The sequence below is a fragment of the Neovison vison genome, chromosome 10, assembly GCF_020171115.1.
Source record: "Neovison vison isolate M4711 chromosome 10, ASM_NN_V1, whole genome shotgun sequence".
NCBI lineage: Eukaryota > Metazoa > Chordata > Mammalia > Carnivora > Mustelidae > Neogale > Neogale vison.
The window spans coordinates 65,682,300-65,703,592 of NC_058100.1; the positions used below are offsets into that span (position 1 = coordinate 65,682,300).

Consider the following 21,293-nt stretch of genomic DNA (forward strand, 5'->3'; position numbering starts at 1 on the left):
TTTAGGCACCTTCACATTCAGGGGCTGCATAGCTCCAGGCTCCCAAGGATGTACACTGGATAGGGTTAGTTCCAATGAGGGTATAGCCAGGGTCACAGCTGTAGGATACTTCCTGTCCAATTGGAAAGAATTCCTTATCCAAGATGTTATAACTACCATGGTTGGTATGTGGAGGTGGTAGACACCCTGAGAAGAGAACAGGACCAGAGGTATTTTATTTCTGAAATAAGAACTTTCTCTTCTACAACATAAGCCAAGTTGAGGTAGGCAGAGGTGGGATGAAGGTGGTTATGTCAACCCTTCTAAGTGTAGGGCAGAGATTCCTTTGGCTGGGGTGGAGGTAAAATGGGACTAATGTGTTACTTTTTTAGATATGATGAACCATGAAACTCTCTGCTTTCCCTATCTTGATCTAGGCTGGGGAACATGACACCCACTCATCAATTTCCATTCCATTTAACTAAAAAAGGTCTTGGATATTCTCTCATTCATATTGTAGCCAAGGGAACCTAAATATTGTAATAAATTTTCACCATCAAAATGTACCTCTTTCTTCCTGCTGCCCCCAAACTAGGTTGATAACATTTCTTGAGTCTTGTGGGAGGGCCTCCCAATGATGCCAGGTTTTTAGTAAGTCAGACATTTCTTAATAAGAGTAGGATAGAGAGGGAGAATGGGGAAATGACCCAGTCTTAATTCTAGCCTTATTCTATAAAGGCCACATTTTTCAATATGAGAATGTATAAGGTCTACAATATTTTTAATCACATTCTGACATCAGCCAATTTCCAATAGAATTGAGAGTTATTTTATTCTTGTTTAAATAAAACTGAATCAAATATACATTTTGGGGAAAAAAAAACTCTCTTCATTGGTTCGCTCTTTCTTTCTTTCTTTCAAACGTCTTCTAATTTGCCCTACATTAATGCAGATCTGGTACTGTCCCAGAATACAGTAAATCTCCTACTTCTTCAAAATTTAGTTATTACTTTCACAGTTTAGTTTAAAATTCTTTAAACAGCAGACCCAACTACCTATACTGTCTTTCTCCTTATCTTCTATTAAGTGCCATGCATCTATTTCTCTAAAAGTTTCCTTTTGTTTCTAGATCCTCAAAGTTTCAACACAACTCACCCTTAAAGCACTTTGGCAGTGGAGGATTCCATTTGCTGTTTGATTGGCACCATGCTATGTTGCTGCCTTTCATGGTAAAGCCAGGCTTACACCTAAACATCACAGCATCATTTAAAGAAAATGAACGTCCAAATCCAGATTCCATAATTCCATTTTCAACTTCTGGAATTGGGCATTTGACTGGAAGAATACACTGAGGGGCAGGGCCACTCCAGATGCCAACTCGATTGTCTTTGCTGGTACAATATATTGACTTCTGACCCACAAGGTCAAACAGCTTTTTTCCATTTGGTCCAGTGTGGCACTTATAAGTCACCACCATTCCATAGAAAAAGTCCTCTCTACTGCTGCTGTAAAAGTCCCCATTGGAGATGGCTGGGGGTGGCCCACAAGGAATAGCTTTTGAGGGGCAGGTGGGAAAAAAGAGAAGGCATTTAAAGGTTATACCTTCTGGGAATTTTGTCTTCACTCTTGCAAACCACACTTCAACTCAGCCAACAATTAACCCAGATTATTGAAATTCCGTATCCTCATCTTAAAGATGATTCTGAATAGGAAGTATGAAGGTAGAAAGATTCACGGACTGGCCTGATGAAAAGTCAAGAAACTATGATCCGATCACCATTCCTCCCACCCCTCACCCCAAAGTACAGAAAAACGGTTGTGGGAAACACCTAGGGTGGCCAAACATTTTGGATAGAATAAAGATGCCAGTGTGTAATCTCATAACATATTTTAGATTTAAGCACTTATTCACTATGAAATAACTTATCATCAAAGAACAGTAGTCAAAGGAAAGTGTGGTGGGATTGGGAGATGCAGTAGAAACCACAGCTCTGTGCCCAGAATGAGCCAAACCAAGTATAACTCTCCTGGGTGCTCATTTCGATGTGTAGATGCCCAGTTTCCTTCTAGAAGGGGACAAGAGGAGGTACATACGGTGCAATGAAGGAATCATCTCACTCACTTTCACAAAAAGGCATGTCGTTATCCCAGGTTACAGTATTGTCTGAGATAATACATGTAGCAGATGAAACACCAAAAAGTCGATATCTAAAGACAAAGAGATGAGTGATAACCTCCCAGCGAGATGGATATTTTAGGAAAGCTTAGTTCTTTTTCTACTGAAATGGCAAAGGATAGAATATCATATATGACAAGTAAAAGATAGAATATCATGTATGACAAGTAAGGACTCATACAAAATGTTCAATAATCTAAAGCCAAATGAAATTTGGCTCCTGGTCAGGAAGGTTGGAGACTTAAAATCAGAAGAATAGCCCAAATTTCTTTCTCATCTATAGAAGTGGATAATCTTAAAGAGTTATCTCTAGATCAGATCAGGATGGTGATTCTGTTTTTGCTTATCTATTTTTAAGGGTAGGTGGCAATTACTTGGATTTCTTTTGAAGAACTGACAGTTTCTTGTTGAAACCACTGTTCTAATACTCATGTATTCTGGAGACGTCTCCTGCCAACTCACCCTTGATCACAAGAAAATGTAATTGTTGACCCAAGCATGACACCCGTGGGTATGAGGACAGAGCCATGGGGGAGTTCTCCAGGACTTGTACATGATTTACCTATAATGGAGAACAAAACAAAACAGAATTTGGGGCTGGAATTTGGGGGATGTTCTGTGTTTTATATTAAAACCAACTTGATTGGACTTGCCAACTATCCTACTTACACTTAATCAAAACCAATTTTGACATTTACAAAACTTCTATCTTCCAAAGGATCAATCAACTTCAGAACACTATTTGTTTAAAGCATACACTCTATATTTCTGAGCATGGATGCCAACATTATTAGGGTCGATCATAATTTACAATCTCTATTTCCCCTTTTTATAGTCTGTCAGTTGATGGCATCATTTACCAAGTCTGTGGCTTAAAAAAACCTCATTGTCATCACTTTCTTTTTATAACTAATCCTCTCCCCACTGCTCTTCATTCAAGTGGTAACCAAATTTTAGTGACTAGATTCCAGAAGTCTCTCTCCAAACCAACTATTTAGTCATTGCTGAAATCTCTAATTGGATCATTAACTAACCAAATTTACCTTTCTAACTTTGGTCTCAGTTGGTCTAGTACATCTTCTATACCACTGCACATAATATATTTCAGAAGCACAAACGTGGCCATGCCTCTTCCTGCATTTAAAAATTTGCAGTGACTTAACCATTATTTATCAGAAGAAAAAATGCATGGCTCATTACAAATAAGCATCAGTCCACTTAATTAACTGCTATTCCCCACCACGCAACTTATACTCCAACCACACCGAATTACTATTTTTTCCAAAGATTCCCTGTTCTTTTGTACTTCTATGCTTTTGAATATGCGGTCTCCTCCACCCATAATGCCTAGATTTCCCTAATTCTCCAAGATGGCCTTTGTTATTTACTTCTCTATGGTCTCATAGAACTTTATCTCTACAAATAAAAGAAATTACATCAGATACAGCATTTATTTAAAAGCCAGTCTTCACAGCAGGTATAGGAGTTCCTCAAAGGCAGAGACTAACTAATTTTTGTATATCCCCATCCCTATCACATAGCCTAATGCTTAACACATAGCAGTTACTGAAAAATATTTCTTGAATTGCATGGATAAGAATGAAATGACACCAGTGTTCTTTGTATACTAACTTTTAATCTTACTCTCACACAGTATAGAGACCATAGAATGAATTTATGGATCTTAAAGTATTAACCAAAGTTCTTATGAATAAAAGAAACATGGAGAACCCAGGAGCCCCCTTAATTTAAGATGATTTGCTAATTTGATGGTCTTTTATCTTGAACATGATAAATTAGCTCATAGAGATACGCGGATAAACCCAAAGATGCCTTTTTTACAGATTACTCACGTTTACAGAAATCCTGAGCATCTGACCACTTGGAGGTCTTTAGGCAGATGATAAAGAATGACCTCTTGATATACCCAGGAAGACATTCATATTCCCAAGACGTCCCAACAGCAAACTCAGACTGATCACTCTTAACTTTAGGCTTAGCAAAATGATACCTTGGCAAGGGCTTACACTGACCTAGAGACAAAGACCACAGGAATATCAAAACGAGGAGAGACTGAAACTTCTACTCTGCTTCTGTTTTGTCATTACCCTGACAACTTTGATCTTTAGAAAGTAAACCTAAAATGCAGCAGTATTTTCTGGGGCAAACAACGGATCTTGCAGTATGGGTGCATATACAGAGGTAGAAGTTCAGAAGTTCCAAGACTTTTTAGGACAGACTTAGAGGAAGAACTAGAGAAAATACTTTTTTATAAAATTCCATAAAGATTCTGGAGTTTTTTCGTCTTCTTACAGGTTCATTACAAAAATCTAAAGCCTTCTAAATAAAAACCTTCCTGGGATAGCCCAGGGAACTAGTACCTTAGAGACCCCTAAGCACAGCACATGTATGATCCTCTAAAGTTATTTTAATGAATTCACATTACTCTGTTAATCATTAAATCTATTGGTCCTAGCAAGATGAAAATATTTTCATTATTCTTCATTATTTTATTCCATTAATCTCGTAGAATCATATGTTCCCCTAAGAGAGCATAGTAAATATTTCTGATGGGTACTAGATAAAAGGAACTAGTCAATTTGAGACAGTTCCCTATGATTAATAATATTATTATTACTATTAATGAATCATATTATACTAGGAGATGAGTAAGAAACTGTAACACCCATATATTTGAGGATGTACCTGGAAAAGTCATTTTTCTGGGCAAAGGGACCTTTGAATAGCAAATTTATAAATCTCTTTTTCAAACAAGTTTGAGACAGGTACAGGTGAAAGTCAAAGAATAAACATGAACTAAATGAACAACTGCAAACACAGAGCTCCCAAAGTTGCATCCAGACTCAGTCTTCCTGTGGTCTGACACTTCTGTTGGAGAAGTCATGGACAGGACCTAAGAATAGCCATCACTGTTAGGACCCAGGTATCACTGGTCTTCTATTTCTCGCCTCAAGTCCTTTGGTTTTCTTCATTAACCCCTGCAAATGTCTCCAAGTACATACCTGTACAGAACAGCAAAACTAAAGGGAAAGTAAAGGTCTGATCTCAAAGAAGACCAGTTTCATGACCCTGGCATTACTTGTGCCAATTCATCTTAGTTAAATGATTTAATCTATAATTACATAATGTGAATAAGGACAATACCAAGTACTTCTCCACAAGCAGGAAGACCAATTTAAATCTGTAATGGTGAGTAACAATGATGGGGACCAAGATGAAATGGAGACCCAAGAGCAGAAGGGTACTTCATAATGTTATCTTCTGAGGAGACACAAGATGAGAATTATACTTCCTGGATGATAAATAATGGGAAAATCTTATCCCCAATAAGATTTGACACTCTCTCTTTGGGGGGACAATAGTTTTTATTTGTAATGAATTGTCAAAAATCCAGGTCACAAGAATTTCCAACAGTCGTGTTCTCTTCCATATCAGAGAAAAGGAGGTTAGTCCATGAGCCATTAAGAAATAAAGTTTTTGTTAAGGGTCACTGCACCCTCTTCACATCATTCTACAATCAAAAGGAAAAATTAGAGTAGATCCTGACTGTGTCTAAAATAGAAGACAGTGGTAAGACATTAACATGAGCATTTTTCAAACCATGTTAAAAATTGATGAAGTAAAGCAGTTTCTGGAGAACCAGGATGTACTTAACTCTATTTGGGGTTCAAGAGGCTTTACTTGGAATGGCTCAGAAATCCATTTGAAATGAATAAAGAATATATAAGGTAATAAAAATAAAACTGAAAGGTCAAAAAGCAGATAGGAGAAAAATTATGATTGAGAATGAGAATTATAATCAAATGTCTTACCACTGGGTTTCCTGGCTATTTGATCATTTTTTCAAAGACAGTTACACATTTTAACCAAGGTACTGTCCCAAACATAGGAATATGCTGTGACCATTAGAAACAATGTTTCTACCCTCATGGAATTTATATTCCTAGAGTGGGAGACAGGGACAGACAAATACCAATAAATATTATGTAAAGGAGATAACCAGAGTGATGTGTCAAAATGTAATACACCAAGGGTGGGGGGCAGGGAGACATAGGACTTCAGCCATTATGGTTGAGGAAAGCCTATGAAGAGGAGACATTTGAGTTGTGACTGAAGGACAGCCAATCAGGTACAGCACTGAATAAAACATTTTAGGCAGAAGCCTAAGAGCAGGGATGGGTTTGCTATGCTTTAGGGATAGACAGAAAGCAAGTATGGCTGGAATGTAGTGATCATACCAATGGAGTGGTGGGAGAACAAGTTAGAAAGCTAGCAGGAGGGATCATATTAGATTTTATTTATTTATTTGACAGACAGAGATTACAAGTAGGCAGAGAGGCAGTCAGAGAGAGGAGGAAGCAGGCTCCCTGCTGAGCAGAGAGCCTGATGCGGGGCTCGATCCCAGGACCCTGGGATCATGACCTGAGCCGAAGGCAGAGGCTTTAACCCACTGAGCCACCCAGGTGCCCCAAGATTTCTTAGGCCACACCAAGAAGTCTAAGTGGAAAAGTCACATGGCCTGATTTACCTTCTAAAAAGAATCGTCTGGCAAGTGAGTGAAGAATGCTCTGGATTTTTTTTTTTTTTAGAAGTAGAAAGTGCACATCTGGAGACTATTATAACAGTTCAGATAAAAACGAGGCTTGGACCAAATAGCAGACAGTGAGAAGTGGATGAGTTTGGAATACATTTTAGAAGCAAAAACTTGGGATGCCTGGATGGCTCAAGGGGTTAAAGCCTCTGCCTTCAGCTCAGGTTATGATCCTAGCATCCAGGGATCGAGCTCTGCATCTGGGATAGACCTCTGCATTGGGTTCTCTGCTCAGCAGGGAGCCTGCTTCCCCTCTCTCTCTGCCTGCCTTCCTCTCTGCCTACTTGTGATCTCTGTCTGTCAAATACATAACTAAAAAAATCTTTAGAAGTAGAAACTTTTTGTTGTATTGGGGGGAGGGATAAGAAAATGGCAGGATTTAGTAACATCTTCTAAGTTACTTATGGTGACTTGAGCTACATGACTGATGGTAATACCATGTCCTAAAGATGGGAAAGCACCATTGTGTATGTGTGTGTGTGTGTGTGTGTGTGTGTTAAGGTGTGTGCAGAACTGGTTCCATGTTAGTATATGTGCTGCCGAAGCGAGCACAACTGGTTCCATGTTAGAGTTGGTATATTTAACACACTTATTGGGCCCCCACATGGACATGCATGAGGGCAGTTGGATGTACAGACTTTCCACTCAGTAGGGAGTTCAAGACTACAGATAATAAATGAGTCATCAATATATAAACAATATTTAAAACCATGAGATTGGATGAGATCTCTTAGGAAGAAGGTATGGAGAAACGGAGAACAGGCCCAGGGCTGAGCGCCAACACCTTACAACATTTCAGATAGGGCAAAAGAGACCAAGAGTAATCAGAGAATTACAGAGAGAAAAAAAAAAAAAAAACAGAGGAGAGTGGAAGTCAAATAACAGGAAGCCCTGTTTTGGATGATGAGAATGAAAATGGTGTTAAGAGAAAGGAAGTAATAAGCTTTTGTCAAAAGACTGAGAAGATAAGGAGAAAAAAATGACCATTGGATTTGCCAGCATGCAGGCCAGTAGTAACCTTGCTGATAGTAACTTTGGGAGAATGTGGGGGACAGAAGCCTGTCTGAGGTGGATAAAGGAGATAAAGAAATGTGAGCAAGCAGTGGATGAGAAGTTTTGAGAAGAGGGATGAGAAGGAAGAGAAGGGGTCATGAGAAGTCCCCTGACCTGGTCCCATAAAGCATACACTGGAGCATATTTAACTGCTGGTAGGGATGATCCAAGAGAGAGGTACAAATAGGTGACAGAAGATGAGATATTTGCCGAAGTCAAGTTTTTGTACAGGCAAGACAGGATGGAATGCAACCATAATTCAGAAGGAGGAGTTGACAGTTGTTGGGAGGAAATATATTTTTTTCCATTGTTACAGAACCCCTCATTATGTGCTAGTGTTGAGGGAGTCATCAGGCAAGAAGTCAGATAAAGACCTTGCTCTCATGAACTTGTATTCCAATGAGAGAACAAACAACAAAGTAAAAAAAATGAACAAGAAGGTCTCATATGATGACAGGTTCTCTGTGGAAAATAGAACACGGTTGTGTGATAGAGTGTGACCAAGGTTCAGACTACATCCGATGAATCAGAGAAGGGTGGGCAGGGGAGGTGAGACCTGAATGTTAAGGAGACAGGCAAGAGACGGTATGTAGGAAGTGCACTTCAATAAACGGAAACCGTAGTCTAAACAAATATGAACAGCAAGAAGACCAGTGTGGCTGGAGCAGAGGGAGTAAGGGGAGAGAACAGAACATTTCAGAGAGAGACAGAGACCTATAGTCAAGGTTAAAGAGCATGGATTTTGTTCTAATGTGATGGGAAGCTGTTGGCAGATTTTAAGCAGGGGAGACAGAGGATCTGATCTCAGATAAAGGTAGATAAGGGAATTCCTATTTAATGATTTTGTTTCCTTAGGGTAGGATGACATCAGTCTAGGCCAAGAGTGAAATTTAAGAATGCGGGAAATTAGAATTGGTTTATGCAAATAAACAAAAGGAGAAAAGTGGGAAAACTCTCTAAGAAGAAAATTTGCTTCCTATATGACTTTGCTCATAGCGGTGTACCCTATAGACAGTTGCTTCAGAATCTTCCAGAGTACTTGTTAAACTCAGTTTCCCGGGCCACACCCCAAAGGAGGGAATCTCTGCCGCATGAGACAGAATCCAGGAACTTGGTGCTTTTTTTTTTTAAAAAAAAAGATTTTATTTATTTATTAGAGAGAGAGAGGGCGAGAGAGCAAGCACAAGCAGACAGAATGGCAGGCAGAGGCAGAGGGAGAAGCAGGCTCCCTGCTGAACAAGGAGCCCGATGTGGGACTTGATCCCAGGACGCTGGGATCATGACCCGAGCTGAAGGCAGCTGCTTAACCAACTGAGCCACCCAGGCGTCCTGGAACTTGGTGCTTTTTAAAAGGCATCTCAATTTCTCAAAAAATTAAAAACAGAACCACCACATAATCCAGCAATTCCACCTCTGGGAATATATTGAAAGGAAATGAAAACATTAACTCAAAAAGAGATCTGTACCCACATGTTCTTTGCAGCATTATTTACAGGACATGGAAACCACCTTAGTGTTCATCAATGGAGGAAAGGATAAAGAAGTTGTGGTATGTATATGTATAATAGAATATTATTCAGCTATTAAAAATGACAACACGGATACACCTCGAAGGCACTATGATAAGTGAAATATGTCACACAGAAAGACAAATACTGTACGATCTCACCCATATGTGGTATCTAAAAACAAACAACAACCAAACAAACAGAACACCCAGAGCCACACTGAATTCATAAAGAAAGAGATCAGTCTGTGACTGCTGGAGGTGTGATGGTGGGAGGGCAAATTGTAGGAAGGTGATCAAAAGGTACAAATTTCTAGTTAAAAGATAAATGAGCACAAGGAGATGATGTTCACCATGAAGGCTAGAGCAAATACTGCTGTATGATATGGAGGGAAAATATGAGAATAGATTCGAAGGATTCTCACTACAAGGAGAATTTTTTCTTTTCCTTTTATTGCATCTAAATGAGATGACGCAGGTTAACCAAACCTCCTGGGGTGACCATTTCACCATATCTGTAAATGAAATCATCACGGGTATATACCTTAAACTTACACAGCAATATGTCAATTGTTCCTCAATAAAACTAGAAAAATAAATAAATTTTGTAAATGGTACTTCAAGAGTTAGTTAAGCATCCTTCAAATCAGGAACTGGCCCAGAGTCCAGGGATAGTCTAGGGAGGGTATATAGTAGAAGCAATAGTCAGGAGTGGTGTGTGGGCAAAGCATGAGCAAAGGACCATGGGGGATAGTCAGGCAAGAAGATGAACAGTGCATTCATGATTAGAAACAGTGGAGAGTTGAGGGGGGGCATATTTAGATGGGATCCAACTTCAAAAAGCTTGAAAGGCTGAAGACTTAGTTTTTTTCTTTTTTTTAAATCCCACAGGCAGCAGGAAGGAAAGGAGTAGTATAATGAAAAAGTATATTTTCGACTTTTGGTCTTCACCATTGGCAAGTTGAAGGCTGGTATCAAGAGTGACACAGGTAATCATAATACTTACAATTAGAATATTGGCGTAAGCATGCTAAGACAAATGACAGAAGCTATGTGACAGCTAATGTGCTGGAGCAGTTGACAGGTAGACCTGATCGTTAAGTGTCTTGGAGTTCAGTGACCAGAGGGCAGCTCACACGGTACTGAGAGGGGATGAAGAACTGGGCAGGGCTGGTGAAGAACCTGATTTTTAATTGACAATATCCAGTAGGAACGGAATACTGATGAGAATCCAGGTCTGGAACTGTGCCAGGCAAATGGGTTAGGGAAAGTTCTGAACATAATGCTTTTTCAAAGGAAGTTAACACATAGGAGAGAGAGAGAGAAAGTTACTAGTCTGGGGAAATGTTCAACTAATAGGATCAAGAGAAATTTGGATGCAGGGAGCAGACAATTTGCTTCTATTGAAATCAAACCAATGTATCTCTACAATTAAGAAGCTGGGATGATCATACTTAAATGCCAGCTGGAGAGAAATGGGTCTCTACCAGTCTTAGTACTGATACTTAGTAGTCACAAGTAACACCCAACTTTTATTTGCCTAATTTCATGTCATATTCAAGGCTGCTCAGGAAGGTGGTAGTGCAGTTTACCACTAGCTTCATTTTACAGAAGAAGAAACTGAGGGTCAGGGAGCTATAAGACTTGCCAAAAGTCACCCAGTTATTGAGGTCTGCAGAGACCTTAACTAGGAATTCGCTGTATCCTGGAGATAATGAGAAAGTCAGATCCACATGTAGCCAAGAGACTCTAATCTTAACAAACTACTATATTTCTGTAAAATTAAGTCACTTGGGGGGTAGGGTGGGGTGTTAATAAAGCTAGCTTTGTGCGCACACCTGCAGGTTGAATGAGACCTTCTGGAGCCCTTACCGTTAAAGGAATAAGTAATACGAAGATGACTGTAGTTTTGATTCACATTACCAACTTTTCTCAATAGCTGCAGGTGTTTCTCATTTAGAATGTCTTTACCAGCAGCACATCAAAGTTCAGAAACCATGAAAACCCCGCGTCGGAACCAGACATTATTCTTACTGGGGAAGGCAGCGGGAGGTCTTTCACACATCACCGGTAGGTTCTGGTTACTTGGCCAGCGTTAGCGCTTACAGACCTCAGGCAGAGAGCGATGAGCATCTGCTGGTCCCGGGAGCAGAGAGCCCATGCAGAGCAGAGAGAGTGGCCCCAACCCCAGAAGGAGCGACCAGGAGATCCTGGGGGTCCCCCAAAGCGAGCGGAAGGCTGTCAAGCATCCAGCACTGATCGGACCTTCTCGCTTATTCACTCTGCTTTGCACCACCGCAGAGAGGCCGTCCCTGCCCCAGACGTGTCCCTACCCCCCCTCCCAGCTCACCGAGAACCCCTGGTGCGATGACAGCCAGGAAAACGCAGAGCAGGCCCGCAGCGCCCATGCCCCGGCGGGAGCCCCAGCGGCGGGATGCGTTGCGAGACACTGGAGCCTCGGACAGCTCCGGGAGAGGAGGGCTGAAGCAGGAGACAGCTGAAAGCCAGGGCACGGGGCCCTTAAATAGAGTTTGTCACCACGTGCTAGCTTTGCGCGCACACCTGCAGGTGCCTGGGGCCGGACGCCAGCGCGTGTTAATCCGCCCCGCCCGGGCTCTGGGGTGCGGGCGGGAGGGGGCGAAGGGGCCAGGGGCAGGGGGGCGGAGCGACTGACCCGGTCTTTGGCTCTGGCTCTAGCCTTCAGCGCTATGGCTTTCCAACTTTTTTTTTTTTTTAAACCGAACAATATCCTGCATCCACTTTTGTCTCCCTGGAGAAATTAAACAAGTTTCACAAAATAGTACTCACTCTTGCTAATCTATAATGCCCTCTCCTATTGTTCTATTCTATTCTATGCTATGCCATGCCATTCCAAAATTCTGGTTTGAATCCAATAAATTCATTTCAAAAGCTACTAATGCTTCAAGTCCTCCGTTTAAAGAAAAAGTTTACTTAGAAAGGAAATTTATAAATAGCACCACATCTCCTCTTATGCCCTTTTTATTTTGAGGCAATTTCTACAGAATATTTCGAGAATGGTGCAAAGAATTCCCATATATCCATCATCCAGATTACCCAATGTTAACATTTCACTATATTTCTTTTATCATTCTCTCTCTCTTTACATAGACAGAGACAGATAGCTATAGGTGTAATTACCTATATATAGAGAGATCTAGATATATACACATATACATATATATGATTATATAATTATAATTACATAATTGTTACTTTGGGACTGAGATAAGTAAGATAGAGGCATGATACTCCTCTAAATTCTTGGTACATTTCTTAAAAACAAGGACATTCTCTTGCATAACTACAGTACAATGAACAAAAACAGGAAACATTGAAATATTATCTAAGTGACAGGTTATATTCACATATTTCGAATCATCTCAATTTTTATTATTGCAATCTCTCTCTCACCCTTTCATTTTTCTGGTCCAGGATCATTCAAGGATCACACACTACATTTGATTATTATGTCTTTTCTTCCTCATTTACCTGGAAAAGATCCTGGTCTTTTTTATGTTTTTCATGACCTTGACATTTTTGAAGAGTACGCAGTAAGTGTTTTTATAGAATGACTTTTAAATTAGTTATCTCTTGCATAGTAACAAATTACCCTAAACTTATTGATTTAAAGCAAGAATAAGTATTTATTATCTCACACAGTTTCTGTGTGTCAGAAACTCAAGAGCAGCTTAGCTAGGGGGTTCTGGCTTGGGCTTTCTTGAGGTTGCATTTCAAACATCAGCCGGAAGTGCAGTTATCTGAAGGCTAGATTGGGACTGGAGGATCTCCACCCAAGAGGGCTCAGTCATGGCTATTGGCTGCAGCCCTCATAGCCCCCAAATGTAGACCTCATCATAAGACTATTTGAGTCTCCTGGTGACATGGCAGCTGGCGTTTCCCAGAAAAAGAGAGAAAGGCAGAAGCCACAATGTCTTTAATAATCTATTCCCCGAAGTCACACTATGTTATTTTTACAATATCCTATTGGATACTGTGATGGTTAATTTTATGTGTCAACTTGACTGGGCTGTAGGATGCTCAGATTTATAGTCAAACACTATTCCGAATCTTTCTATAAGGGTGTTTTGGATGAAATTAACATTTTTTAGAGTAGTAACTGATATATTTATTTTTATTCTTCCCATTTTATTTTTTCCCCAGTTTTACTGAGATATAATTGACAGTTAAGGTATATAACATAATGATTTGCTAATGATTACCCTGGTTAACTACCTATCCCCTATATAGTTATGATTTTTTTCTTATGATAAGAACTTCTAAGATCTATTCTTTTAGACACTTTTTAATACGCAATACAGGATTGTTAACTATAGTCACTATGCTGTACATTACATCCCCAGAATTTATCTTCTAACAGGAAGTTTGTGCCTTTTGATCATCTTCACCCATTTTCTGCACTTCCTGCCTTTGCCACCTCCGGCAATCACTAGTCTGTTCTCTGTTTCTACAGGTCAATTTTCTTAGATTTCACATATAAGTGAGATCACATAGGATTTGTCTTTCTCTGTAGGACTTATTTCACTTAACATAATGCCCTCAAGGTCTATCTATGTTGTTACGAGTGGCAAGATTATATTCTTTTATACGGCTGAGTAATATATATACTGGAATATTCCAATATATTGGAGTAATATTCATAAAGATGTAATATTCATATATATTTGCATATATGCATATGTGTCTATATAATTATATACTCTTTTTAAAATATTTTATTTATTTATTTGACAGACAGAGAGAGAGAGAGCACAAGCAGTGCAGTAGCAGGCATAGGGAGAGGAAGAAGCAAGCTTTCTGCAGAGCAGGGGAAGCCCGAATGTGGGACTCGATCCCAGGACCCCAGGATCATAACCTGAGCCGAAGCTGGTTGCTTAACCAATGTAGCCACCCAGGCACTCTCTCCCTCTCCTTTTTCCTCACCCCCAACTCGTGCTCTCTCTCTAAATAAATAAAGAAAGAAAGAACATTTATATATATTTATAATATTTCTGGGAATTTTCAGTTTGTTCTGTATAGTTAAGAGTCTCTTTCTTGGTTCGCCTCTCTCTTTCTCTTATTCCCCTTTGCTCATTTGTTTTGTTTCTCAAATCCCACACAGGAGTAAAGTCATATGATATTTGTCCTTCTCCAACTGACTTATTTTGCTTAGCATAATACTTTTTAGCCCATCCTTTTTTATTTTTTAATTTTTGCAAAAAAAATTTGCAAAACTTTAAATTTTTGCCTTACCTTAGCTCCAAATGTCAGAATTATATAAAATGGTATGATAGAGAAATGTCACTTCTATTACTTCTACTCTCACCCCTTTCCTTTCAAATCCATTTCCATAGTTTCTGGCTTATGTGTCTTCTTCAACTTTGCCCAAATAAGACACATGTATATCTTCTTATTTATCTTTCCTTATTACATAAAAAGAAAGCATGCTCTGGGTCCTTATTTACACCTTGATTTTTTTTTTTTAACTTAATGGATACACTGGAATTCACCCCGTATAAGCTCAGAGATATTCCTCCTTTATTTACAGCTTATAGTGTCTCATTATGTGGATCTACAATAATATATTTAACCATTTCCCTATATATGGACATATAAGTTGTACTTAATATTTTACAATTCTATGCAGTGATGTAAGGAATAACTTTGTGCATAATTATTTTTAAATGTTGTAAGTAGATCTTTGGTGCAAATTCTTAAAAGTGAGATTCTTCATTTAAAAGGAAAATACATATTTAGTTTTGTTATATATTACCAAGTTCCTTCACTAAGAGTTATATCAATTTCCACTCCTACCTGGAATATATGAGAGCATCTCTTTTCACAGACTCTTGTTAATCAAATGTGTTATCATTATAGTTTTTAATTTTAGCCAATCTAATAGGTGAGATATTGTATCTCGGTGTACTTTTTTTTTTCAATTTATTTATTTTCAGAAAAACAGTATTCATTATTTTTTCACCACACCCAGTGATCTATGCAAGCCGTGCCCTCTATAATACCCACCACCTGGTACCCCAACCTCCCACCCCCCCCCGCCACTTCAAACCCCTCAGATTGTTTTTCAGAGTCCATAATCTCTCATGGTTCACCTCCCCTTCCAATTTACCCAAATTCCCTTCTCCTCTCTAACGCCCCTTGTCCTCCATGCTATTTGTTATGCTCCACAAATAAGTGAAACCATATGATAATTGACTCTCTGCTTGACTTATTTCACTCAGCATAATCTCTTCCAGTCCCGTCCATGTTGCTACAAAAGTTGGGTATTCATCCTTTCTGATGGAGGCATAATACTCCATAGTGTATATGGACCACATCTTCCTTATCCATTCATCCGTTGAAGGGCATCTTGGTTCTTTCCATAGTTTGGCGACCGTGGCCATTGCTGCTTTTGATGTGCATATCTCTTATTCTAAGTGAGCTTGAACATACAAATAGGCTTAATCACCATTTTTAAATTCTTTTGTGAATTCTCGGTTCATCTTTTAAAAATTTTCTACCATTTTTGCAAATATTTTCTTCTAGCTAGTCAGTTATTTTTTGATATATTTTTATTTATTTATTTCTCCAAGTTTTTATTCAAATTCTAGTTAGTTAACATATAGTGCAATATTGGTTTCAGGAGTAGAATTTGGTCATTCATCACTTACAGACAACACCCAATGCTCATCAAAACAAGTGTTCTCCTTCTTACCCACTGCCCACCTAGCCCATCCCCACCCACATATCCCTCCATCAACCCTCAGTTTGTTCTCTATCATTAGGAGTCTCTTATGGCTGGTTTCCCTCCTCTCTCTCTCTCTTTTTGCCTCCTTTCCATATGTTTCTGTTTTGTTTCTTAAATTCCACATCTGAGTGAAATCATATAGTATCTGTGTTTGTCTCTGTCTTACTTATTTCACTTAGCATAGGACACTCTAGCACCATCCACATGGTTGCAAATGGCAAGGTTTCATTCTTCTCGATGGCTGAGTAATATTTATATATATATATGTGAATACATATGAATATACATATGAATATTCTGCAATATTTATATATTCATAATCAAATGTTATAATATATGTTATGTATGACTATATATATATACATACATACATATATATCATATTATACATCACAACATATATACCCTACTTATACATACATACATATATATCATATCTTCTTTATCCATTTATCAGTCAATGGACATTTGGACTCTTTCCACAGTTTGGCTATTACTGATAATGCTGCTATAAATAGTGGGTGCATATACCCCTTTGAATCTGTATTTTTGTATCCTTTGGGTAAGTATCTAATAGTGTAATTGCTGGATTGTAGAACAGCTCTAGTTTTAGGTGTTTGAGGAACCTCTATACCATTTTCCAGAGTGACTGCACCAGTTTGCATCCCTACCAACAGTGCAAGAGATTTCCCCTTTCTCTGCACCCTTGCCAGCACCTGCTGTTTCTTGTGTTGTTAATTTCAGCCATTCTGACAGGTGCAAGGTGATATCTCATTGTCGTCCTGATTTGTATTTCCCTGATGATGAGTGAAGAGGAGTCTTTTCATGTGTCTGTCGGTCATGTCTTCTTCGGAAAAATGTTTATTCATATCTTCTGTCCATTTTTTAACTGGATTATTCATTTTTGGGGTGTTGAGCTTTATTAAATCTTCATAGACTTTGGATACTCACCCTTTATCAGATATGTCATTTGGAAATATCTTCTCCCATTCTATAGGTTGCCTTTTGTTTTGTTAATTGTTTCCTTCCTGCTGTGCAGAAGCTTTTTATTTTGATGAAGTTCCAGTAGCTTATTTTTGCTTTTGTGTTCCTTGCCTCAGGAGGTTTAAGCCTTCAAGTCCTTGCTATTACAATGCTATCATGAACATTCTGGTATATATACTATATGGCATTATAAAATAATTTCTTTGAGAAATGTACCTAGGAGAAGAATTACTGAGTTATACTGGGTATGTATGTTATTCAATGGAATAATACCAGTTTGGATCCTCTGCATCATTCTGTATTCCTAGCCACAGTGAATTAGTGTCCTTCTCTCTCAATATCCTTGCCAACCCTAGGTATTATCCAGCTTTCTATTTTTTCTCATCTCATAAGTCTGCAAATAATGTGTTTGTGGATTTTTTTACCTTGTAAGTATTAAAAATTTTTATGTTGTCAAATTGATCAATATTTTTGAAATTATATTCAGATTATGAACCATAGTAAGAAAGCCTTTACATACCACATAGATTATAAAGTGATTTATCCATATTTTCTTGCACTTGTATCATTTTCTTTATTTTACCAGTAAATCCACAAAACATTTGGTGTTTATTCTTGTGCTTGTTCTTGGCTTTTCTAACTATACTCATTTGCAGATAAACACCTTTCACCAGTACCAAAACCCAAGTTCTTAGCAGTTAAGAGTGTTGGGTGACTAGTATCCTGCAGTGATCCTATGTAAGTTTTTGTTAGAAAAAAAAAATCACTTCTTTCTGCCCCAAACTGTCCAGTAATTTCCTATGAAAACTAATGAACACTAATGTCTTAACTTTGACCTACATGGTCCTATATGACCTGGTTGTCTTAACCTCTCTGAATTCATTTGCTGCTGCTTTCCCCTACCTTCCCCTGTTCCTATGGCAAAGGCCTCCGTTGTTCTAAGATATAGCCATCATGCTCTGACAAAGATCCTTATACCTCAGAATGTCTTGTTTCCTCTGCCCGAGGCTCTACTCCTGAATACTTTTTCTTCTATGATTTTTATTTATTTTTGAGAGAGGGAGAGAGAGAGTGCATGAGCACAAGCAGGGGGAGGAGCAGAGGGAGAAGCAGACTCCCCTCTGAGCAGGGAGCCCCGGTCCTTGATCCCAGGACCCCGAGATCATGACCTGAGTTAAAGGCAGATGCTTAACTGACTGAACCATCCAGATGCCCCGAATACTTGTAAAGAAGAAACTCAGCTTTTTCCCTACCTATAGGAAAAAAAAAAAAACCACCACCACCAACAAAAAACAGTACTTCCTCACTGTGAGTTTCTTCCCTGTGTGTTCCCTTCCTTTAGTTTTACATAGAACACTTTATTTTGTTCACCAAATGCTTGTGGGGTTTCCCGCGCAACAAGAAGCAAGTCTCAACACCAGCAAGCTGTCCTACAAGTTAATTCAATTCTGACACTGTCTATCTGAAGATAGCACTGGAACTCACAGGTTAAGGGCTGAGTCCCATAAGACTACCGCTCCCCACCCCCACTTCAGACACCTGTGCTTCTGACTGACCAACTGTAGATCAGAGGTTCCACTGACACCCTGCTCAGATTATAGTAATTTGCTAGAGTGGCTCAGAGAACTCAGAGAAACGTTTTTGTTTACCAGTTTATTAAAGGACAAGATAAAGTTTACACATGAACAAGTAGGTGAGGAAATATAATGGGGTCTGGGAGGGTCCTGAGCACAGGAGATTTTGTCCTTGTGGAGTTGGGGTGCATCACCCCCCTTCCAGTGTGGATGTGTTCACCATCCTGGAAGTTCTCCAAATCCTGAACTCTTGAGATTTTATGGAGGCTTTCTCATATAAGTATGATCACAAGATATGTTGCATTTGAGGGTAAATGTCAAGTTTTACAACAATCAGGAAAAAAAGCCTTGTAGGGAATTGCATAAGGTAGGCAATTTGACCTAAAATTTTAAAATTAAGCTGGGTAACCCAGAGGGGTATTGTGGTCCATGTTGTACACCTGAAATCGATATACTGTTTTTGTCAACCATTCTTCATTAAAAATAAAAATTTTAATTTCAACACCTCAATAATCCAGTTAAGGAATGGGCAGAAGACATCAATAAACATTTTTCCAAAGAAGACATCTAGATGGCTAACAGACACAGGGAAAGACGCTCAACATCATTCATAATCAGGGAAACACAAATCGAAACTACGATGAGATAGCACCTCACACTTGTCAGAATGGCTAAAATTAACAACGCAAGAAACAACATGTGTTGGTGAGGATGCAGAGGAAGAGGAAATCTCTTGCACTGTTGGTGGGGATGCAAACTGGTGCAGCCACTCTGGAAAACAGTATGGAGGTTCCTCAGAAAATTAAAACTAGAACAGCTCTACAATCCAGCAATTGCACTATTAGATATTTACACAAAGGATGCAAAAACACAGATTTGAAGGGATACATGCACCCACTGTTGATAGCAGCATTATCAGTAATAGCCAAACTGTGGAAAGAGCCCAAATGTCCATCATCTGATGAACAGAAAAAGAAGAAGTGGTATGGGGTGCCTGGGTGGCTCAGAGGGTTAAGCCTCTGCCTTCAGCTTGGGTCATGGTCTCAGGGTCTTGGGATCGAGCCCCACATCAGGCTCTCTGCTCAGCAGGGAGCCTGCTTTCCTTCCTCTCTCTCTGCTTGCCTCTTTGCCTATTTGTGATCTCTGTCAAATAAATAAATTTTTTAAAAATCTGAAAAGAAAAGAACCACAGGCTTATTTCTATTAAAAAAAAAGAGAAGTGGCATATATATGTATAATGGAATATTACTCGCCTATAAATAAGAGTGAAATCTTGCATTTGCAATGATGTGGGTGGAACTAGAGAGTAGAATCCTAAGCAAAATAAGTCAATCAAAGAAAGACGAATACCATATGATTTCACTCACACGAGGAGTTTAAGAAACAAAACAGACAAACATATAGGAAGTGGGCCAAAAGAGAGAGAGAAAGGAGAGAAACAAGCCATAAAAGACACCTAAGGATAGAGAACAAACTGAGGGTTGATGGAAGGATGTGGATGGGGATGTGCTAGGTGGGTGATGGGTAGGAAACAGGACAATTGTTATGATGAGCATTTGGGGTTGTATGTAAGTGATGAAACCAATATTGCATTGTATGTTAACTAACTAGAATTTAAATCAAATTTTAAAAAGAAAAAATTAAAAAATTTAAAATTTAAAAATTAAAAACAATTTCAAAGATTGAAATCACGAAGTGTACTTTTTAATCTAAATGTCATTAAGTCTAAACTCAGTAAAGCACAAATAATTTTAAAGATCTATATACTTGAAAATTAAGATAGACATGTTTAAGTAATACATGCAGCAGAGAAAAATCACAATAAAATTAACATATATTCATATGCATTTCAAAGTGAACCATAAAGGAGATATCATATTAAAATTTGTGGAATCCAGCTAATGCAGTTTCTAGAATGAAGGTCTGAATCTTACATGGATATTGAAAAGAAGAAAGTCTAAAAAACATCTGTTTCAAGATGTTAGAAAACGAAACCAAAGAAAGTAGAAGTTGATACTAAAATAAGTAAAAATCAATCAAATAAAAAATAAATAAAAAACAAGTCCTTTTCTCCCCCAAGATTTTATCTATTTATTTGACAGAATGAGAGAGAGCACATGCAGCGGGAGCAGCAGGCAGAGGGAGAGGAAGAAGAAGGCTCCTTGCTGAGCAAGGAGATTCATGGAGGTTTGATCCCAGGACCCTGGGATTAGGACCTTAAGCTGAAGGCAGCCACTTAACCAACTGAGGTACCCAGGCACCTCGAGATAAGTCCTGTTCTTGAAACAGTCTAATTAGTGAACAAATAATTCGTGAGAGTATCCAAAAAGAGAGAAAGGATAAAAATAAAAGTAATGGTGCATACTGGTGATGTACAAAGGGTCCTTAGGGTCCTTACTGAAGATGGGTCAAGAGCACCAGCTAAGTTTGTTGAACGGACTAACCCAGAAGCCCCAAGCAAATTACTTCCCAGTCTGTGATTTACCAAAAGATAAAATCTATGTCCCTGTGATCAGTTTTGGAACTTCCAAGCTTCTGGCGAATTATAAAAGAGACTGATATCAAATCACCCTAAATATTTTCTGTCTGGTCCCCCTTTCTTACAAAAAAATTACATTCATGCTTCGGTTAGCATAAGACCATAG

The 21,293-nt window shown here is 38.8% G+C and overlaps 1 protein-coding gene across 3 annotated transcripts in view; it reads right to left on the reverse strand.

Annotated features, from left to right (window-relative positions):
• LOC122918733 (complement receptor type 2-like) overlaps positions 1-11,805 on the reverse strand; it is a 173,475-nt gene extending 161,670 nt beyond the window's left edge. For 2 of the 3 annotated variants that reach the window (XM_044267507.1, XM_044267506.1), the window contains exon 1: positions 11,678-11,805. In XM_044267507.1, coding sequence (XP_044123442.1) covers positions 11,678-11,735 — 58 coding nt within the window. In that variant the 5' untranslated portion in view covers positions 11,736-11,805. Of the gene's footprint in view, positions 1-9; positions 187-1,134; positions 1,534-2,101; positions 2,188-2,617; positions 2,718-4,008; positions 4,189-11,677 lie in introns of all 3 variants that reach the window. The other variant, XM_044267508.1, reaches the window with a different exon arrangement.
• Positions 11,806-21,293: the final 9,488 nt, after the last annotated feature.